This window comes from Sebastes umbrosus, chromosome 13 (genome assembly GCF_015220745.1).
Source record: "Sebastes umbrosus isolate fSebUmb1 chromosome 13, fSebUmb1.pri, whole genome shotgun sequence".
NCBI classification, from domain to species: Eukaryota; Metazoa; Chordata; class Actinopteri; order Perciformes; family Sebastidae; genus Sebastes; species Sebastes umbrosus.
In genome coordinates, this window is record NC_051281.1 from 8,744,720 (window position 1) to 8,763,903 (window position 19,184).

The 19,184-nt window shown below is 40.2% G+C and overlaps 1 protein-coding gene across 3 annotated transcripts in view; it reads left to right on the forward strand.

Moving 5' to 3' along the window:
• Positions 1-18,787, forward strand: part of lrp1bb (low density lipoprotein receptor-related protein 1Bb) — a 314,579-nt gene extending 295,792 nt beyond the window's left edge. For all 3 annotated transcript variants that reach the window (XM_037789698.1, XM_037789696.1, XM_037789697.1), the window contains exons 82-91: positions 132-296; positions 5,285-5,446; positions 6,033-6,207; positions 7,276-7,380; positions 10,599-10,712; positions 12,946-13,022; positions 14,560-14,650; positions 14,995-15,145; positions 16,406-16,480; positions 18,042-18,787. In XM_037789698.1, the coding sequence (XP_037645626.1) occupies positions 132-296; positions 5,285-5,446; positions 6,033-6,207; positions 7,276-7,380; positions 10,599-10,712; positions 12,946-13,022; positions 14,560-14,650; positions 14,995-15,145; positions 16,406-16,480; positions 18,042-18,182 (1,256 nt within the window). In that variant the 3' untranslated portion in view covers positions 18,183-18,787. The remainder of the gene's footprint in view (positions 1-131; positions 297-5,284; positions 5,447-6,032; positions 6,208-7,275; positions 7,381-10,598; positions 10,713-12,945; positions 13,023-14,559; positions 14,651-14,994; positions 15,146-16,405; positions 16,481-18,041) is intronic.
• Positions 18,788-19,184: the final 397 nt, after the last annotated feature.

The following is a 19,184-nucleotide window of genomic DNA, read 5'->3' on the forward strand; positions in this document are numbered from 1 at the left end:
CTCCTGCATGCAGTTTTTGCTCACGCTCATCTATTCGAATATGGTTGTTGCCGTCTGACATTAACAGCATAGCACTGTGAGATGTGATTGACTGCAGCACAGTAAGCGTTATGGGTTTTGCTGTTGTGAAGGTGAACTGTGCCGTCCCCCCTGCGAGAACGGAGGCCGCTGCTTAGCCAATGAGAAAGGAGACTGGAGGTGCTACTGCTGGCCTGACTTTTCAGGGGAGCGCTGTGAGGTCAACCACTGTACAGACTACTGCCTAAATGGAGGCACCTGCATGGGCTCACCCCTGGGTAAGTCTACTTCAAAATATACTGTTGATCAACATCTGCAACCTGATTCCTCCCTGCAATTGCATTATATTTCACAGGTGTTTACTAGCTGTGTTTCCATTCACATATTTTTATTCGTATTTTGAAGTATCGCATTAGAAAAGCTGTATGGAAACGGAAAAATTCGATAAAAGTTCCTCATTTGTGAAGAAAAAAATGTAGAAGTGTTTTTTGCCTTTATTGAAAAATAGTTAATGCGCTAAATGGATTATGGAAACGACTTTGCCGAATAGATTCTGACATAGCGAATATTTAACTTACATTACTGATCATCTTGTTTTCATCTCCGAACATGAAACATTGCCAATACTAGCTGATATGAAAGAACAATTCAAACTTGCCCAATTGACCCTTCCTAAGTCCCGCCCCTTTTCGTTCTGTGCTCCAATAACAGTTGAGCATGCTTGGAATCTGGGACAACCTGGCTTACATTCCCCTTTCCTGTTGGGTTATACCGGGGTTATACTTAGTTAAGCTACCTCTGTTCAAAGGTAACATTAATATAAAAGATACATTACATAAGTGCCACAATCTTCACGGATACATTACATTGTATATAGCCACAGTTACTACGAGGAACTTTCATTTTGTGTTGATTTTGGCTGTCCCTGTGGATAAAAGCGGTAGTGTTTCCGAGCGCCAGCGTCCCTTTAGAAAACCTCTCATTTTACTGCAGCAGGGTCTGACAGTCTGCTCCACGCCGTCCTGATTCTGGTCCTCCCTTGCCTCCCTTCACTCCAGCAGGCCCAGCAATATGGCCTGGGTCTCCAGCATAGATGTGTCGGTGTTGTCTCCCAGTGGGGACCAGTGGAGCAGTGAGGCGAAGGAGCAGGAGGAGGAGTCGCTGCCGCCAGGCGCAGAGCTCTCCAATTCCTGCCGGAGCTCTGACTGCAGGTCGCAGCCGGAGTCAGAGCTGAAGGAGTTTCTGATGAACCTGCTTGATTTCATCTGATTATTTCTGGCTCATGCCGCCCTGAAGTATCTAGAAATAGGTTTCTTTTTGTCAAGCTTGTACGACCTAGCAACAGTAACTAAGGGAGGTAGGACTTCGGTCAATTGAAACTAATTCCTGAAGACCCCTCTCCATTTTGCTATAAATGGTTAGATAAGATTGCCAAGCCGACTTGTTTTGTTTACGGTCCGCAACCTCTACTTGTTCTACTCTTGTTTATTTGCAGATTATAGCCATGCGTAGCCTAGAGCACCAACTTCTGACCAGCTGTAGCCGAGTTTATTCGCTCCAAACCAGTTGATGGAAACGCACCTAATTTGCATTTCTTTTCTTTGCGACCTTTCAAAAGTTTGCTTAAAACTCACTTGACAATTGAATGGAAACACAGCTACTGTCTCCGTGTCCACCCCATGTTGATTAATCTCTATAGTCATCAATCATTTATGATACTGTCCTCACTAAAGTCTAAGCATCCGGTATGGTTCATGTGTTGTAATCCTTAATATTCAGCTCTGGGCAGGACAAACTTGCTGAGAAAACCTGACAGACATTTTCAATTTAGAGTTGCCTGCCCATTTCCTCCTGCACGCAGGCTGACCCAGCGCATGATGGCATTCAACCACATTCGTCTTCCTTTAAACTTCCGCGTCTTTCTCACTTCAGCTCACATTTGCCACATTACATCTGCCAGTTGAGCAGTTTTTTGTCATTGATACTGCCGTCGAACAAGCCTCAAATATCAACCTCCTTCCATGTCAAGGTCTTCTTTCATGCTTTCGTGGTTTCCTTTAACAAGTTCCACCCCACAATTTAGTGAATGTATATGAATACGCTGAGATGTCAGCGGTGGAATTGAATCAGGATGTACAGCCCTATTAAAAACGCTATCATTGATTTACAAGGATGTACATCATCTTCCCCATCATCGAAATCACCCACAACATCTCCATTCCCATTTGTCATAAAGAAAGATTCATCAGAGCAATTGCCCTGATACAAAAAGTGCGGTTTGTGTTCCCACATAAATGTTTTATAACAGCAGGGTCTTATTCAAGTGGTTTGAAATGATTAAATATGTATTCATTGAATGACGTCCAGTAAATAAAATGAGAAACCAAGCCGTGAGTCATAGCAGTTACAGTCGGAGAGATAAAAAATGTGGGCTTTTGATTTTTGATGGGAACGGTTTTGATTAAACGTTTATTCTTTTAAATAGGCCGTCTTTCACTCTCCACTTTAAAGCATAGAATGAAATCTGTTTACTTTTCCTTCGGCCTTTTGAAAACACGTCCACCCAACAGGAAGTAAACTGATATATTTTGAAAGAGAAAAAAAAAAAAAGTGTTTTCATCTTGTTTCCAAATTCTGTTTAGATTTTTAAAACAGCTCTACGTGACATAAACAGAAGCCAGGATAATCACCGCCGCTCATTAAACGAAATGGAGTCTGTCTGTCAAGATAGCATAAGAATCACGTTGCATGCTGTGAGATAACTGCAGGGCGGTTTCAGGGCTGAATAAGAGAAGGCAGGGCCTCTATTGGTGATAGTCAGTCTTGTTTTGTTCTTCATTCACCGGCTCAGTAGTTGAAGTCCAACATGCTACACTGGGTGATGAGTTGTATTCCTATTTATAGTGGTGGACAGCTGGGAGGAAAATGAAAGTGTTTTGATACTGTATGTGTTTTGCTGCAGGGGACTTTGCCTTTTGTTTCATTCATGCTAGGCAATTTGTTTTCTTCTTATGGGAAGAAGTCTTGCTGCATTGACCACATTTCTTTGAGGCATAAGAATATACAAGCGACCAAAAATGAGCGATGAAGCGAATGTAGTCAAATGGGTTTCCTAAAGTCCCCGCTTTGGTGATAAAAAGCGACTAAAGGCAACTTCACAATCAATTAGAGGCTGGAAAATGTCCAGTTTTATCTATAAAAACACAAGGTGTCATTGAATTCCTGCTCTCCTGTCCCTTTAACTCGTTTACCTACACTCTAATGGAACTTTTGGCAACAAACTTGAACCACAGACACACAACTGCTCTCATTTTTCTACGCTTTTGTGACATTAATGGGTGAAATAAAATGTCTTTGTGCTTTGTGTTCAGAAAATTATGAAACATAAAAAAGCCCTGCTTGAAAGTAAATACATTCATAGAGCAAAAGTCCTTAATAATCATAACATTTCACCACTTAACCACCATTGTATTGACAATAGGGACTATAATTGTCTTGCAGAATTGAAACAGATAGATCTGCACACCAATCAGCTCCCATTAGAGGGATTTTTATTGCTGTACCGTTTGGCGCACCAGCCTCTTCTTCAGACTTCTCTGCTATAATTGTCTAAACACAAGATTTATTTGAAATTCAGATCTGTGTGTCTGTAAGCTGTGAGTTGTCCTGTAGTAGGGTGAAATCAGTGGGCAACTCTGGGTCTGAAAAGTGAAGCCAATGCAGAAGTGCCTTAAACTTGCATTCTTTCTAACAGCCAGCAGGGGGCGACTCCTCTGGTTGCAAAAAGAAGTCTGATTGTATAGAAGTCTATGAGAAAATGAGCCTACTTCTCACTTGATTTATTAACTCAGTAAACATTGTAAACATGAGTTTATGGTCTCAATCACTAGTTTCAAGTCTTCATCAATACAACATGATGTTCATTTAGTAAATTATGGTCCCATTTAGAGTCAAATAGACCATAAAGCAGGGTATGCTTTAGTGCGTGGCTACCTTGTGATTGACAGGTCGCTACCACAGCGTTGTCTGGTCTGGGTGTTGCCCGTGTTTTCGTCTTAGAACTTTAACCCTTTCGCAGTGTTTTCAGTTCATGAAAGTTATTAGGTTTTGTCTTTTTCCAGAGTACTATTGCTGTGGCTGTTTAAATTATGCCTATTTGGAACCGACCATTGCTTTGCCTCCGGTGTTGAACGGCTCATTCAAACAACTTCACACTCAACACTGCGTTTCCTTTGGTCCTGAGCAATACACCTGATTGATTGATTTTGTGTCTGACCATTGTAGTGAATCTAATGAAGCTAATGCTCTACGTGTATGTATACTGATCTATATCAGTCTATGTTCTGACTCTAACCTATAGGCATGAGCTCTGTTTCTGGGGTTACTGCTAAAACCTTGATTGGGTTAGGATGTTTCTGATCAACAAGTTGTATTTATGGGGAGGTACCCTAGCTGGTAAAGGGGTGGCCTTTCCTCGCAAGTGTGGAATATAAGAATATGTAAGAATATGTAAGATAGAAAAGGCTCTAAAAACTTGTTGGAAAACACACTGAGTAGAACCACGGCTCCCTCATGCTGAAGCCACTCGAGGTCCCTTGGACATCTGATTAGGATGCTTCTTGAACGCCTCCCTGTTAGAGATATTCCAGACATGTCTGACAAGGAAGGAATCCGTGGGCAGACCCAGAACACGCTGGAGGAATTATATGCATATTATGTCTGGCCTGTGAATGATTCGGATCCCCCAGATGGACTCAGAGGACATACGAGACAAAGGGCACCTTAGCTTCTCTCCAAAGGTGCCAGTTTGCGGTCACCTTGACCCATACATGAATATGTGTCTAAAAATGATGGATGGAAGGAAGGATCTTTTCCTTTACTCCACACCGAAGTACTGGATGCTTTTTACTGCTTCTATTTAGCACCTGTCTTGGTGACTATGGGAGTCTGATTTCCATACAACATGGAACTATGATTGACACATTGACAGCCCGTGCATAAGCATGTAGGATCATATTACTTGTAGGTGTGTAAAAAAGAAATGTCAGCAATTTTGCAAAAACAGCTGGGCCATGCAGCTTTAAGCAGACGTTACTCAAACAGGAAGTGCATTTTATTGGGGATTATTTTCAGCCATAAGCGCTATAGCAGCAGGACGGTGTGTGTGAGATATAGACACAAAAAAATAAACAGAACTTTTTTTAATCATATTTGCTCCATTTCTCCCCACTGCTGCTTTAATCTTTCCTTTTCTGTCTTTGTCCAGGTAAGCCGACATGCCGCTGTCCTGTTGGTTTCTCAGGGCCTTTCTGTGAGAGGAGGATTTGTGACAACTACTGTTTAAACGGAGGAACCTGTGACGTCACTCAGGGGAACCAGCCAGTGTGCCGCTGCATGGCAGAATATACAGGGGACCGTTGTCTTTACCGTGAGTCCTGCACACATTGCTTGGTGGCGGCAAACGCAACAACAAACACATTATTGTCATGCACTTGGCCTCCATATGATTGACATTAGCCTTTCAAGTCTAGCCGCGAGAACAGTCACAACAAAGCATTGATTTGAATTCAGTTATGCTGCATAAAATCTATAGAAGCGAGCATTTGAAAGTTCACACGCAGAGTGTGGAACAAAAACAACCCCCTAAAGTATTTTCTTTCCACAAACACCGCATTTGCGCCTATTTGCAGATAAACAAAATCAAAACCATCAAACCACCTTTGGGTGTTTCTGTGCTGACGTGATAATGTATTTTTCTTTTGCACTGCTTTGTCATAATGGGTTGGGGGAAAACAATTTCAACAGCACGTCATTAGTATTTTGCTACCATTGCTTGCCCAAGGGGTGATATGTTTTCATCTGTGGCTAAGATGTCATTTGATGTGGATAATTAAGTCCCATTAAAGCCCTGTACGATTCCAATCAAACCATCTAAACTATGTTGAGTTTCTCATTAAACATTACCCTCCCTCTCTCTCTCTTTCTCTCTCTCTCTCTCTGTGTCTGTGGAATAGACATCTGTCATCACTACTGTGTGAACTCCAAGGCCTGCACGCTATCCAGTAGCGGCTATGTGGAGTGTGTGTGTCCCGCCAGGTTTGAGGGAAACAAGTGCGAGGTGGACAAGTGTCTTCGATGCCATGGAGCTCCCTGCCTCATTAACGAGGAGACAGGGGATGTGGTTTGCAAGTGAGTGCTTGGTATCTGCTCACTTTTCTTGTCCCTTAACACTTTTGCTATAATACTAAAGCTTTATAGTAGGGCTGTCAATCGATTAAAATATTGAATCGCATGATTGTTCATAGTTAATCACATTTATCGCAAATCAATCACACATTTTTTATCTGTTCAAAATGTACCTTAAAAGGAGATTCGTCAAGTATTTGACACTCTTGTCAACATGGGAGTGGGATATATGCTTGCTTTATGCAAATGTCTGTATATATTTATTATTGGAAATCAATTAACAACAAAATACAATGACAGATATTGTCCAGAAACCCTCACAGGTACTGCATTTAGCATAAGAAATATGCTCAAATCATAACATGGCAAACTGCAGCCCAACAGGCAACAACAGCTGTCAGTGTGTCAGTGTGCTGACTTGACTTGCTCAAAACTGCATGCGATTATCATAAAGTGGGCATGTCTGTAAAGGGGAGACTCGTGGGTACCCATACAACCCATTTTCATTCACTTATCTTGAGGTCAGAGGTCAAGGGACCACTTTGAAAATGGCCATGCCAGTGTTTCCTCGACAAAATTTAGAGTAAGTTTGAAGCGTTATTTAGTCTGGTTGGTACCAATGGATTCTTTAGGTTTTCTGGTTTCACTCTTCACTCTAGCTTTAAAACTGAGCCCACTACAACCTAAAAATCGCAAGTTGCGTTTAAGAAATTAGTGGCGTTAAAACAAATTTGCGTTATTATTGCGTTCACTTTGACAGCCCTACTTTATAGTCCTCTTCTTATGGAAAAACATTAGTTGTACAGTGTATCTTCAGGTCTCAGCTGCTGTATCCGCAGGCTGCAGGCTGCAGGCTGAATGAAACGATTTGATTAAATCGGAAAAATGTATTGGGTCTCACACCCTACAGCCATTTAGGTTCTGGTAATGCCAATGAATTAGAAGACATGTGAACTCGCCCGCTTTATATGAATTATGCATATGTGACAAAACCACCACTGACTCATTTTCTTTTTGTAAAAGTGTAGTTTTCTGCTTGTCGCTAGCATCCATTATTTCTTCACCTTCCAGTTGCACAAATGGCAGAATAGCACCGAGCTGTCAGCTGTGTGACGGATATTGCTACAATGGAGGCACCTGTCACCTGGACCCCGACACCAACCTGCCTTTCTGTCAGTAAGTCACTGCTTAATGGGTGAAGGAAAGTGGGGGGAAAAAAATGAATGTGCTCCACTATTATTCACACTCTCACTGTTTCCATTCAAATGCTGGCTCCGTGCCCCAGAAAGCCTGGCCTTAGAAGCAACACTGAAAATCACCAAGGGGTCCCATTTCCCTGCTCGGAGTACAAGATAGATGTCTTCCTCTGGAAAGAAATCCTTAAGTTGAGGGAAGGTTTGATGTCACTATGTGGAGGCCATGGCACAGCAGGGGGCTGAGTGCCAGTACACCATCTTATGCTGTGTGACACCTCACTGTGGCTTAAGGTTTTTAGGCAGATAAAAAATGGTTTCAAAGCCCGTTCAAAGCTTGCCATTCTGCACATATCGCACTGTTCCTCCTTGCAGTTAAGAGCTGATGTCAGGCCTCTCTGACTCCCTTCAGTAGTAGGTTTTAGAAGATCTAAAAAAAGGAAGCTGAGGTATGTGTCAGTGGTAGAACATGCCATGAAATCCAACGGCATAAACTTGTAGCAGACAAAAGCTTGACTGGCAGACACGAGGGAATTATTGCGAAAGTCTACTCAAAGCGCTGCCCATAGATTAATACCACCTCAACTATAATCACATGCAGCGTGCTGTGTTAAAAATCTCCCCAAGGAGGAAATTGGAAATCCATTTCAAAAGCCAAACTCTCTATTTTTTTTTAACTGCCCATTGTCCACTGTAGTTAAATTGAAATTCGCGGTCATCACTCACAGATTCCAGGGGATAGAATCAATTTCTATGCAAATGATCCCATCTTATTCGATGAGGTTAATAGATCTTGATAATATGGTTTATTATTTGCTGCACAGAACAGAGATTATGTGAGATGATGGATATGTCTGTGTCAAGAAATCATAATGTTTGCCCTTAATACTCTGAGTGAATGCATATTTCATCAAGCCTCCCCAAAGTGAAAACCTTGCAGGGCAGAAGTGCTTCAATTGCAAATATAATTCTTGCATTAAACGCTGAAAGAGATTTTCAAAATGCATGAGTCAAGAAAGCTATGGTAAACATCCAAGCCCTCACCGTGATTCACTGAGAAATATTTAAATATACTTCTTGAGAAGCATTTCAACTATACAATAGCTCTTTTTTTTTTTACCTACTGTGTTGAAAATCTCACTTACTTCAGCAATTGTGTCGGCCAGTTAGATCAATAAACTTAGTAATAAACCACAACAGTGTTTTCATCTGGAGTATAACTTACCTCTGATGTGCTGTTGCTGAGAAGCTGGCTTTGTACTATGTGTGCACAATATCAGGACTTTCTTTCAGATGAAAAGATGTTCTTGACGTGACTCAGTGTTTTTATGTCACTTTGATTTTTTCAGTCACTCTATTACTGAATAATATTCTTTCCAGAGCGACTATGATAGAACTTTTTAAGGATGTCTCTGCAGGGATAGGATCCAATGGACCTCAGTTAGAACAGGTCCCATATTCTTCTCAAATTAAATTACATATTATGGTTTTCTTGTTAGAGTTTGGTTTAGACAGAGTTATCGAGTCACAAAGGATTTTGCTCACTCTCTCACTGTATGATACGTTTACACAGAGTTAAATAACAAGTCGCAACAATTTTCAATATTGGTTTTCAAACTGCAAAAATGATTATAGAGAGCCGAAGTCATGACTTCCGGATGAACCTCCTCACCTCCACTAGCTCCTGTTGAGGCCCAGACACACCAAACCGACATCACAGAACAAGCGGCGACAAAGGCCGCCTGTTGAGTCGCCTCACGTCGCCTTTGTCTTGGCCAAAAAGTTTCACTCGAACACGCCGCAGAGACTACAGCCAACTACCAACTATAGCGTACGTCCTGTGCCTGCGTGAGATAGAATAACTCTCCACACCAGCAGGTGGCGGTAGTCTGTATTTGTCATTCCAAAAAGGGAAACCGGAAGACCGAGGATGGCGGAAATACAAGCCTTTGTTATGATACGTACATGAAAAAAAGCGCCGTTTGTCGACCATATTCACACCACTTAGCTTCATTCCAGATGGCCATGTCGTTGTGAAAATATCTGTGTATTGGAATGATCAGATGAGATGAAAATGAGAAGAGCCTTCTGTGTCTTCTCGTTTGCTTGCTTTCCTCATGACCGTTTCTCTTCTCGTGCACTGATTAGTTTTAAGCTGAACAGCCAATCAGTGATTTCTCTCACCGACGGCCTCCGTCATGGGCAGACTAGAGCCGACGTTGCAGGACACACTGCAAAAACTAGGCCGACAAACGCTCATCGACCAAACTGTCTGACGGCCGACCATCGGCTTGGTGTGTCAGGGACTTTAGTCAGTGCAATCTCTCATTCAACCTTTCTTTCATTGGTCTTTTTGAGAAAAAAGAAAACAGTTTTCCTGTGGTTTACTTTCTTTATTCCAAGACAAAAAAAACTGAAACATTAGATAAACGCTGATTTTCAAAAGGCTACAGTCCATATCTAAACATATGAAGCAAGCCACAGGACATACTGTTTAGAAAGGCTCTGTTTTATTCGTCATTTAGCATTGTTACAAATGTAATTTTGAATGAGCTTATCTTACTTCTGGAACAGGATCCGGAAGTTCCCGTCTCATTTCGGCTCTCTATACGAACACATATATTATTTATTTCAAAAGCCTGTTATTGTGTTTATGAAATAGTACAAGATAGTAAAAGACTGTTGACATTACAGTATGATTGTGTTTTGTGTTTGGTAGGATGTGATATTCACAATGCAGTATATCTTCTACATATGATTGTATTTTTAAAACATCTTATAGATATTTTGGATATTTTTACCATCATGAGCTGGAAATAAGTGAAAATAACACTTTGTTTTTGCATTGTTTTATTTTTTGGTAATCAATTAACTACAAATCTTGGTTATTAGTGTTTTTATTACAATCACATAACCTTATTTCTCAAGAAAACACACATCTCAGAGATGTGACCACTGTTAATAACTTCTTCTCTTGCAGATGTTGCCCTCACTTGGTGAGCAGTGAAATTGATTTGTGTTTATAATATATATATATTTTGCTAATTTGCTTGATGCAGACACAACATTGACTTACTCCCATTTTATGAATGAAGCTGCTGAAAGGGATTTCAGTGACAGTCTCCATTCATCAAGCAGCAAACAGTTCAACAATATACATTCTCTGGGCCCTTTTATCACTCCCAACACAATGTTTTGCAGCTGCACGTCAGGGTTCAAGAACCAACGTTGTGATGAGCTGGCCAACCCCTGCGATTACTTCTGTCAGAATGAGGGGATGTGCACATTAACAGCTCTTAACAAACCACGCTGCAAGTAGGTCCTTCTCACCTCTCCAGCTGTATTCAGAGCCCACTCACCCCTTCTGTCCACACCCCCACCCCAACTCCATCCGGCTCCATTTCAGCCTCAGTCCAGTCAACGGGCTCCTTGTCACAGCGCCGCCTTGTAGCAACTTATCATGTAATAAGTGTAATTATTGTCAAAAAAGTAACCAAAAATAGGTTAAAAATAGTAAACTGGAGGACAGTGTAATGGCATTCACTAGATTAGAATCACATTTAATTCTATTTGTACAGCTCTTTGTCTTTATTTAAATACTTTTCAGCCATTTGGATGTGACTGGAGTGTCTTTAGTACATAATTACTGCGTGACTTCATGTTTTGATTGAAATGTGTTTTGTCACGCTGCCCTCGCTCCGAGGACCACAGATTAGCTGACTAACTGTAATTAGTGAGCTTGTAAAGTTGTTGTCAAACACTGTGTTTGCTCTGTTAGCTTTTACTCACCATTTTACCAGCAACGCTCACAGCTTTGCGTTTTGAACAGGTGAGAAAATGTTTTCTCACTTTGCTCATTTTGTCCGTTGTAACAATATTGACTTAAAATAAAAGGACTTATTACCTTAAGATGACTTTATTTACTGACGTTCAGCCGACAGGGCGAAGCCGACGCGAAGCTGAGGGGTCTCTCATCGCCCTGAAGAGGTTTCTTTCACAACAATGACCCGCTAGCTGTACATTATCCCGCTTATTACACGGCTACTAACTTAAGATGTCAATAATTTGACACTAAAACGGCTCGCCAGAGTCCGACATCAGAACTGCGCCCATAGCAACGGTCTGTTATACATAGCAACGGTCTTCTATAAAGAAATAACAGACCGTTGAATGCCGTGATTGACCAATCAGAATCGAGTACTCAACAAAGCTGTATAATAATTAGCAAGAAAGTCTGTTACAAACATCGGACTTTTCTCCTAAGAGATCACTGTTTTTAAGACAAACCATGATGTTTTTTTACTAAACCTAACCAAGTAGTTTTGTAGTGTTTTTTGTTAAGTTTCAATTTACAACGTTAACAACGTGTTTAAAACTGCGACCCTAATCCGGGAGAAAATACGTTTCCCTCTAAACATAATTGAGAATGCAGATTAGTTGTATGGGAACATGATTTTGTAGGAGACAGGATTGTATTTTTAGTAGTAATAGTAGTAGTTAGACACAGTAGATTAAGACATCCTATTTTTTATTCAAATTAAACTAACATCTTTACTTAGAGCTCATTTTTTCCTAATTGTATTACATTCTGAGCAGGTATTAGCTGATGTGACACTTATTACATTATCAGTTGCTTCATGACTCTGTATCTTTGCGGCCCCTCACTGCCACCCATCTCATGCAGTCGTCACCCAGCACACAGGAACCGGGGGGGGACTAAACCTTGACACTGTCTCTGTGATGTGGGCATCAGTCTGTGCATTTGCAACCTTTGCATGATGGCAAGTTGAATATGTTCGTTATTGACCAGTCATCACGTGTAACTTACTTTAGGCTCATCAGTAATCGGTGTTCATCTTTAATGCCTTCAACACAGGTTAAGAGAATTTCTTCAGTTCTTGAGGAATTAGTCTTTTCATGGTTTTACGCTTCCCGTGGGAGATCAAACTCCCCGTTGCTTCCAATATCCCATTAAAATTCATGTCGCTGTGACATTTCGTTCGACGCGGGTGTGATTCATTTCCCGTACGTATGGGGCTGCATTCTTATATTTGATAGCCTGATGTTCTGATTCTTAGAGTGCATGTAATTTAGAGTAATTTCATTCTGCCATCCCCCACCAGATCACTCATGCTTTACAGACCCATCTGCGTCAGTTGTGTGAAATTAGATATCACCTCCTCTAACAAGGGTCATACATCACGCCCATCGGATCCCATTGGAACACAAATGAGATGACGACTTGTTGTCCCGCTGTCATCCTTTGATATTTACCACACTGAATATTCAACATGTAAATTCACACACACACTGTTTATGGACACAACATGTACTGTATATACATAGTGCTCTCTCTCCAGGTGGTGTTCTGTTTGTGTTGGATCAAAGCACTTCATAGCAAGACTGAAATCATAATGTGTTGTATACGTAAGCCACGGTCACATCATAACGCTGTTCCATTGTGTGAAGGTGTTTTCTCAGCAGTTTTATCTCCTATGAAGCTTCTTGTAATGGAAGTTTATTTTTACTCTTTTTTGACCTCCTTCAGATGTTCAGCCAATTGGGCAGGAACACAGTGTGAGAGACCCGCCCCTAAAAGCAGCCGATCAGACAACACCAGAGGAGGTGAGTGTTGGGAAATCTTTCCTGTATGAATAAATGTATATATCATTTCTACAGTGCCCTTATTCAGTCGAATGATTGCTTATACATGCACACACATTTACAGGCAGGTTTATACTTACCCTAACCAGCGCCACACAATTGGACTTGGTCCTGATTGGCACCCTAACTAAAGATTTGCTGAACTCGATCCAACCTCGCCAGTTTGCAGTATTTGAACAGAAAAGCCTTCACTCAGCAGGTTTACCTCGTTTGAATTAGAGGAGCTGCTGTTGTCAGCCCATCACAGTTCGGTTATGTTTTGCTTCGGGTTTCCACACACATCATTGCAGTTTGTATGAAAAAGTCGGTTTGTGTTCTTTTAACAACCGTAGAATACAATTGGTACATGTTTCTGTTTAAGGGCCTGTGTCCATATAGCATTTTTTTTTTCTGGTATCCCAGCATTTCAATCAAAAAAGCACTCCCAAGCGCTTTCTTTGTTTCAACAATATCTTGACAACATACAGTATTGCCACTCTAACCACCGTTGTATGATAGATAGCATCACCCCTTTGCTCTTAAATATCTATTTGGGCTACTATCTATTTGTTTGACATGTTTTTTTCAGCAGGAGCACCAAAGAAGTAATTAACTTAATGATATGTTAAAGGACCAGTGTGTAACATTTAGGGGGATCTATTGGCAGAAATGGAATATAATATTAATAAGTGTATTTTCATTAGTGTATAATCAGCTGATAATAAGAGTCATTGTGTTGTCGTTAACTTAGAATGAGCCGTTTATAATCTACATATCCTCTTCACGGAGTCCGCCATGTTGCACCGCCATGTTTCAACAGTAGCCCAGAACCAAACACTGTTAACTTTTCCTGCTTGGGCCTGAGTCGATAACATTACTCACTCCTGTCGCCGCTGCTCTCTCTCTCTTGCTTCACCACTCACTCCCCATCTCTTAAGAAAAAGCTCTATACCATGTTACCTTTGGGAATTATACTCGTCCTAATTTTCTTACTAAGATCTTTGCAGGTGTTCAAAATGATGCATGTCTTTATAGAATCTATGTATTTACATAATACTGTATATAAGGGCTGTCCTCAACCAAAGAAATTCTTGGTTGACTCACGATTTTGTCGACTAATTGATTAGTTGATTTAATCGACAGATTAACAGAAGAGTTTCCCCACAAAGAATCACACAAAAGCACCACTTTAAATCTTGTGTTTACCAGAGATAGACATGAAAAGAAGCATAAAAAACGACTAAAGAAATCTTCAATTAAGACCAACACGACCGATTAGTCGACTAATAGACTAAGAAGGGGCAGCCAAATTGTATACTGTAGTTATATGTATTAGATATCTGTTCCGTAAACAGAGTGAAGTGTGCAGTCAACCAAGCCCAAGGAAAAGAAAGTGGCCTTTTTTTTGAAGCCACAGTCAGGCATGGTTACACACAATGTGTCACTATCTGAGCCCATCTCAGCTCCTTTGAATGGTTACTCATCTCTCCACGCCATCTCTCCTCTGTCTGTCTCTCAGGGAGCATAGCTATCATTGTGCCTCTGGTCCTGCTGGTAATCTTGATTGTGATGGTGGTAGCAGGTGTTTACATCTGCAGACGGAAGCAAAGGTAAGTAAATAAATAAAGAACTATAACATATATGAAAGAAAAGAGTCTTCTAAGCAGCAACAGATGATGAGATCCAACACTACACAGCTTTGAGGATGAATGGACATCTTTTGCTTTATAAATGAAGAGTTTGTTGTTTGTTTCAACATGTTCAGCAGAGCCCCTGACCTCACTCAGCCTCTGAGTATAATTCAGCTTTTAGTTGCGCCCAACAAAGTTATGTACTCCCACGTGTGCCAAGAAGTATGATGTGATTTGTTGTGAGGAGCCGGGCGAAGCTGTTCAGCATGTTGACCTGCATGTTGTGTATCATGTTAATGATTTCCTGGCTCCGCACGCCCCAGGGGGAAACGCGTACAGAGGCAGCCCATGACGAACGGAGGGATCAACGTGGAGATTGGCAACCCGTCATACAACATGTATGAAGTGGACCATGACAACCACGCTGATGCAGGCAGCCTGCTGCGACCCAACTTCACGCTGGACCCTCACAAGGTTGGCTTTATTATGAACTCAATATTAAACTAACCACAATGCCAGCAGCAAGCTAAAGCTTTACATCTGCCTGAAAAGCAAATTGAATGTTTTTTTTGTCAACTTTTTTCCAATAAACGTAGCTAGCAGCTCTAGCTCCAAAATCCCTAAATCCAGGGAGAAAGTTTGTTTTATTGAATGCCGTTGGGATGTAATGAGAATTTCAACAAATATAACAAAAAATGTTTTTCAAGGAACACTACTGACCCTAGCTTTAATTGGATCTAAAGGTTATCTAGTTATTGTGTGAATCTGTCAGTATGCTCAGAACTCATCGTGACAAAAAATTCCACTACTTTCAGCAACCTTATTTCATTTAGCAGGATATGCATTTTAAGTGCTGTATATTCATTTTTTAGGACTTGAGTAGCCATATGCAATCATGTCCTCTTACACATCCTTCATAAATAGTGCAGCGCTTCAAAAAGAGAGAGGAGAGGAGCTGATTTGATTGGCCTTGATTGACGCCAATCCTTATCACACATGCAAATTATTAAACTTGTTGCAGGAGCGTCACTGCTGCAGCAGCATCTCTAGTCAGGAAACTATAGTGACAACCTGCATAGTTGCTTGTGCTTCAACTCATTACATCTGCATCCAAGAATGCATGTACATGGGTGTATAAACAGACTTTGTGTAACCTCTAATTTGTTAGTTTAATTGCTCCAATAACTGTGATAATCTAGTGTTGGGATCAATGGGATTACCTCTACAGTAGTGTGCAGGAATGTACAGGTGCCGTGAACCAAGAGGACTTTTCATCTGGCTGGTGATTTATTCTGTTCATGGCCCTCAACCCCCACACTAACACTCGGCATATCAAATGAATCATAACACCTTCACTGATGTTGTTATCTAGCTCACCTGCTAGAGCTTCAAGCCTAATGCTATTGCTTCTTGAGCTGCCAACTTTGACATCTGCTGTTCTCGGTCCAATCTGGCTGTATTTTCAACGGAGGCACGCTGGCTTGAATCTAAACTAGCTTCTGTATTCCACTACGCTCCCGACAAATCTCTACCGCTTTGATTCAGTGCAGTTTCATTTTGAGTTAAAGAAAAGTCAAATAACCAACAACTGGACTGATAGATTTAAAAAAAAAAAAAAAAAAAAGAAGACAGCCATGCATTGTTATATGCGTCAGACTGTTTGGTGTCAGCTGTGTTAGTGTTATTTTAACTTTGCACTGTAAACAGAGGTGGTGCCTGACTGTTGTGTTGCAGGGCTGGTGTGTTAAATCCAGTGACCCTCACACCTTGGGCATGAATTCTGTGCCCAAGGAAGTAATCCCTGGACAGGTGAATTTTCCAAACTTCACTTTGTGTTTTGCCCTCCAGAAAACAAATTCACCCTCATTGTAGGCAAGCAGTGTGCACTGTGCAGTTACCTGGCAAACATTTTAAACAAGTTGATATGACTATTACCCGTACCAAATGTCAATCAGGCCAAAGTGAGTCATGGTAACATCCACAGTCATCCAAAGCTGTTTCCTCCATCATTTTGTGAGATCAGCCCTTAAATATACTCCTAATGTCAAATACGTTTTTAAAGCTACTACTCTCCTATATGTTAGAATGTAGACAGTGGACTTGCATGGATTTATGTTTGAATTGGCCTCATCCTGCATGTTGCTGTCTGTTACTGTACTGTTGCTACTAATCATATGCATGAGTCTTGTCTTGTGCTTTTCTTTGTACCGCTTCAGACCTTGATAATCACAGTGGACTTTCCTTAAAGCTGCACTAATCAGTATTTTATTATATTAACATTAGCTCAAATGGCCATGAGGAGGTTGCTTGCTCTCTAGAGTTCCCCTCAGCTCTACGGAGTTTTTTAGTCTCTTTTAGCTCATTGTTTTAGTTTTGTTTTTGCAAACTGGCCAGCAAAGTCTGCTCTTACAGTTATCAACCTTGTCTGCAGACGCATCAGGCAGCTCTGGTAAACTGTGAGGTATTTAGCAGCTAAAGAGCCAGGGTGTTTTTCTCATGAGATGGTGGGGACCAAAACAGAGCTCAAAGAAGAGTGAATCGAGGTTATAATAGTTTTTAATTTCAATTAGCTTTTAGTTCAGTTTAGTTTTGACTTTTCAATTTAATTTTAGTTTAGTTTAATTAGTTTTCAGAGTGCGTTTGCTAGTTTTTCTTTAGTTTAAGTTTTTCAGAAAGGTTTAGTTTTTATATATTTAGTTTTAGTTTGTTTTTGTTAGGACAGCTTTAATGTCTCAAAAGTATGCAGCTTTATACATACAAAATACATGGTTAGAGAACTGTGTAGGAACGGCCATAATGTTTAATCTCTAATCATCCGTGCTACTATAGTGAAGCTTGTCATTGCGCTGTCTCCTGGAATGTCAAGTCTGGTCCATTTCTGTGGTTCAATGTCACGAGAGTTGACGGAAATTCATGCTGTCTCCTTTTTTGTTAGTGATATATTATAGTTAAAAAAACAAACTAAAACTATTTTATTTTATTTTCATTAGTTTTTTTACCCGGGCAATATCATTTCAGTTTAGTTTTTCTTAAAGGATATAGTTTTTTATTTAGGTTCAGTTTACTAAAAATATTTTTCACTGCTTATTTTTGTTATAGTTTCAGTTTAAGTTTACTATAATGAATGAATATTGGAGTAAATATTAGACTTAGATTCATCAGGTGTACAAAACATGACTCCAGATGAATGATGATGCTGCTCCGTATCTGCTGGCTTTTATTAAAATGTTTAATATTTTGAAAACAAGATGATCTTTCAGATGTTCTCAACTTGTTCCAAAACAACAACAATCTATTAATGCAGCTTTAAGACTGCCACTGTTCTAAAGTCATATATATGAATAAATATATTCTTTCCTTTCCTTTACAGCCCATGAACTACTCCAACCCGGTGTATGCAAAGATCTATATAGACGGGCAAAACTGCCGGAAGCCCGTCATCAGTATTGACGAGAGGAGAGAGCTACTCCCAAAGAAACTAGAGGGGACAATTCATGAAACCGCCGCATAGCCTAACTTTACACTTTGTACTTCTTTTTTACCACAGTGTACAATGTATAATATGAAGGAGGAAACAAGATTCTTTTTCTATTTCCTACGAGGCTCTTAGGTTTTACTGGTTTAGCATCAGCATAATGTCCTTGTTGGTGTGCTGAAGAGATTTATTTTCCATTTACTGTTCTAATGTTTGTCAAACATAAGTTATACAGCGCTATACTGTATACCGTATGACACTGAAGTAAAGCTGCTGATTTGCAAAAACTTTATTAACACCATAAGCCACACTCGTGCACAGTTTAAACCTTAAAATGCAGTGCTGAAATTTGTTCCCATACCTGTTTCTAGTTCAAGTGGAATACGGACAGGGTGTCGTTTTGTGAAGGTAACGAAGGAAGGTTGGCTCAATTTTTCTGAACAAATGTAAGTATGGTAGAGAGGAGTTAATGATTATAAGGATAAACTATTTTTTTTTTACACGTCATATTGGACCACGAAGCATCACACCTGAGCAGTGAAGCTTTTTTTGAGTTTTTTTCTTTGTTTTTTTCCCCCCTCCTGACGGATCTACTGACTGGATTTCACTATCAACATGATCTTTTCTCACTCAATATGTAACTCCATAGGTCTTCTGTCTTTTTCCATTTCCGTGGATTTCCAACCCCCGTTTCTACAGTAATATACCACATGAACTTATCTTTTGGTGAAAGAGATTGAAGCCCACCTTGAATGTTCTCCGATCAGATCCTGTACTGTACGCTGAGAAGACAGATAACTGAATACCATATTTTTCTAGGTCTCATATATCAACAGATGGATTAAAGACAAGAAAGAGATTTACCACAGCTACAAAATGGTTATTATAGAGTTATTATAAACACATCTGTTACTTCAGAAAAATGGAAGATGATAAATATAAGAAATTTTATAATTTTGTATTTGATTTGTATGTTGTTTGGCTGCTTGTATTTTGAAGAAATGTATTAAATGTAAGTAATTTTTATATAAAATGTAA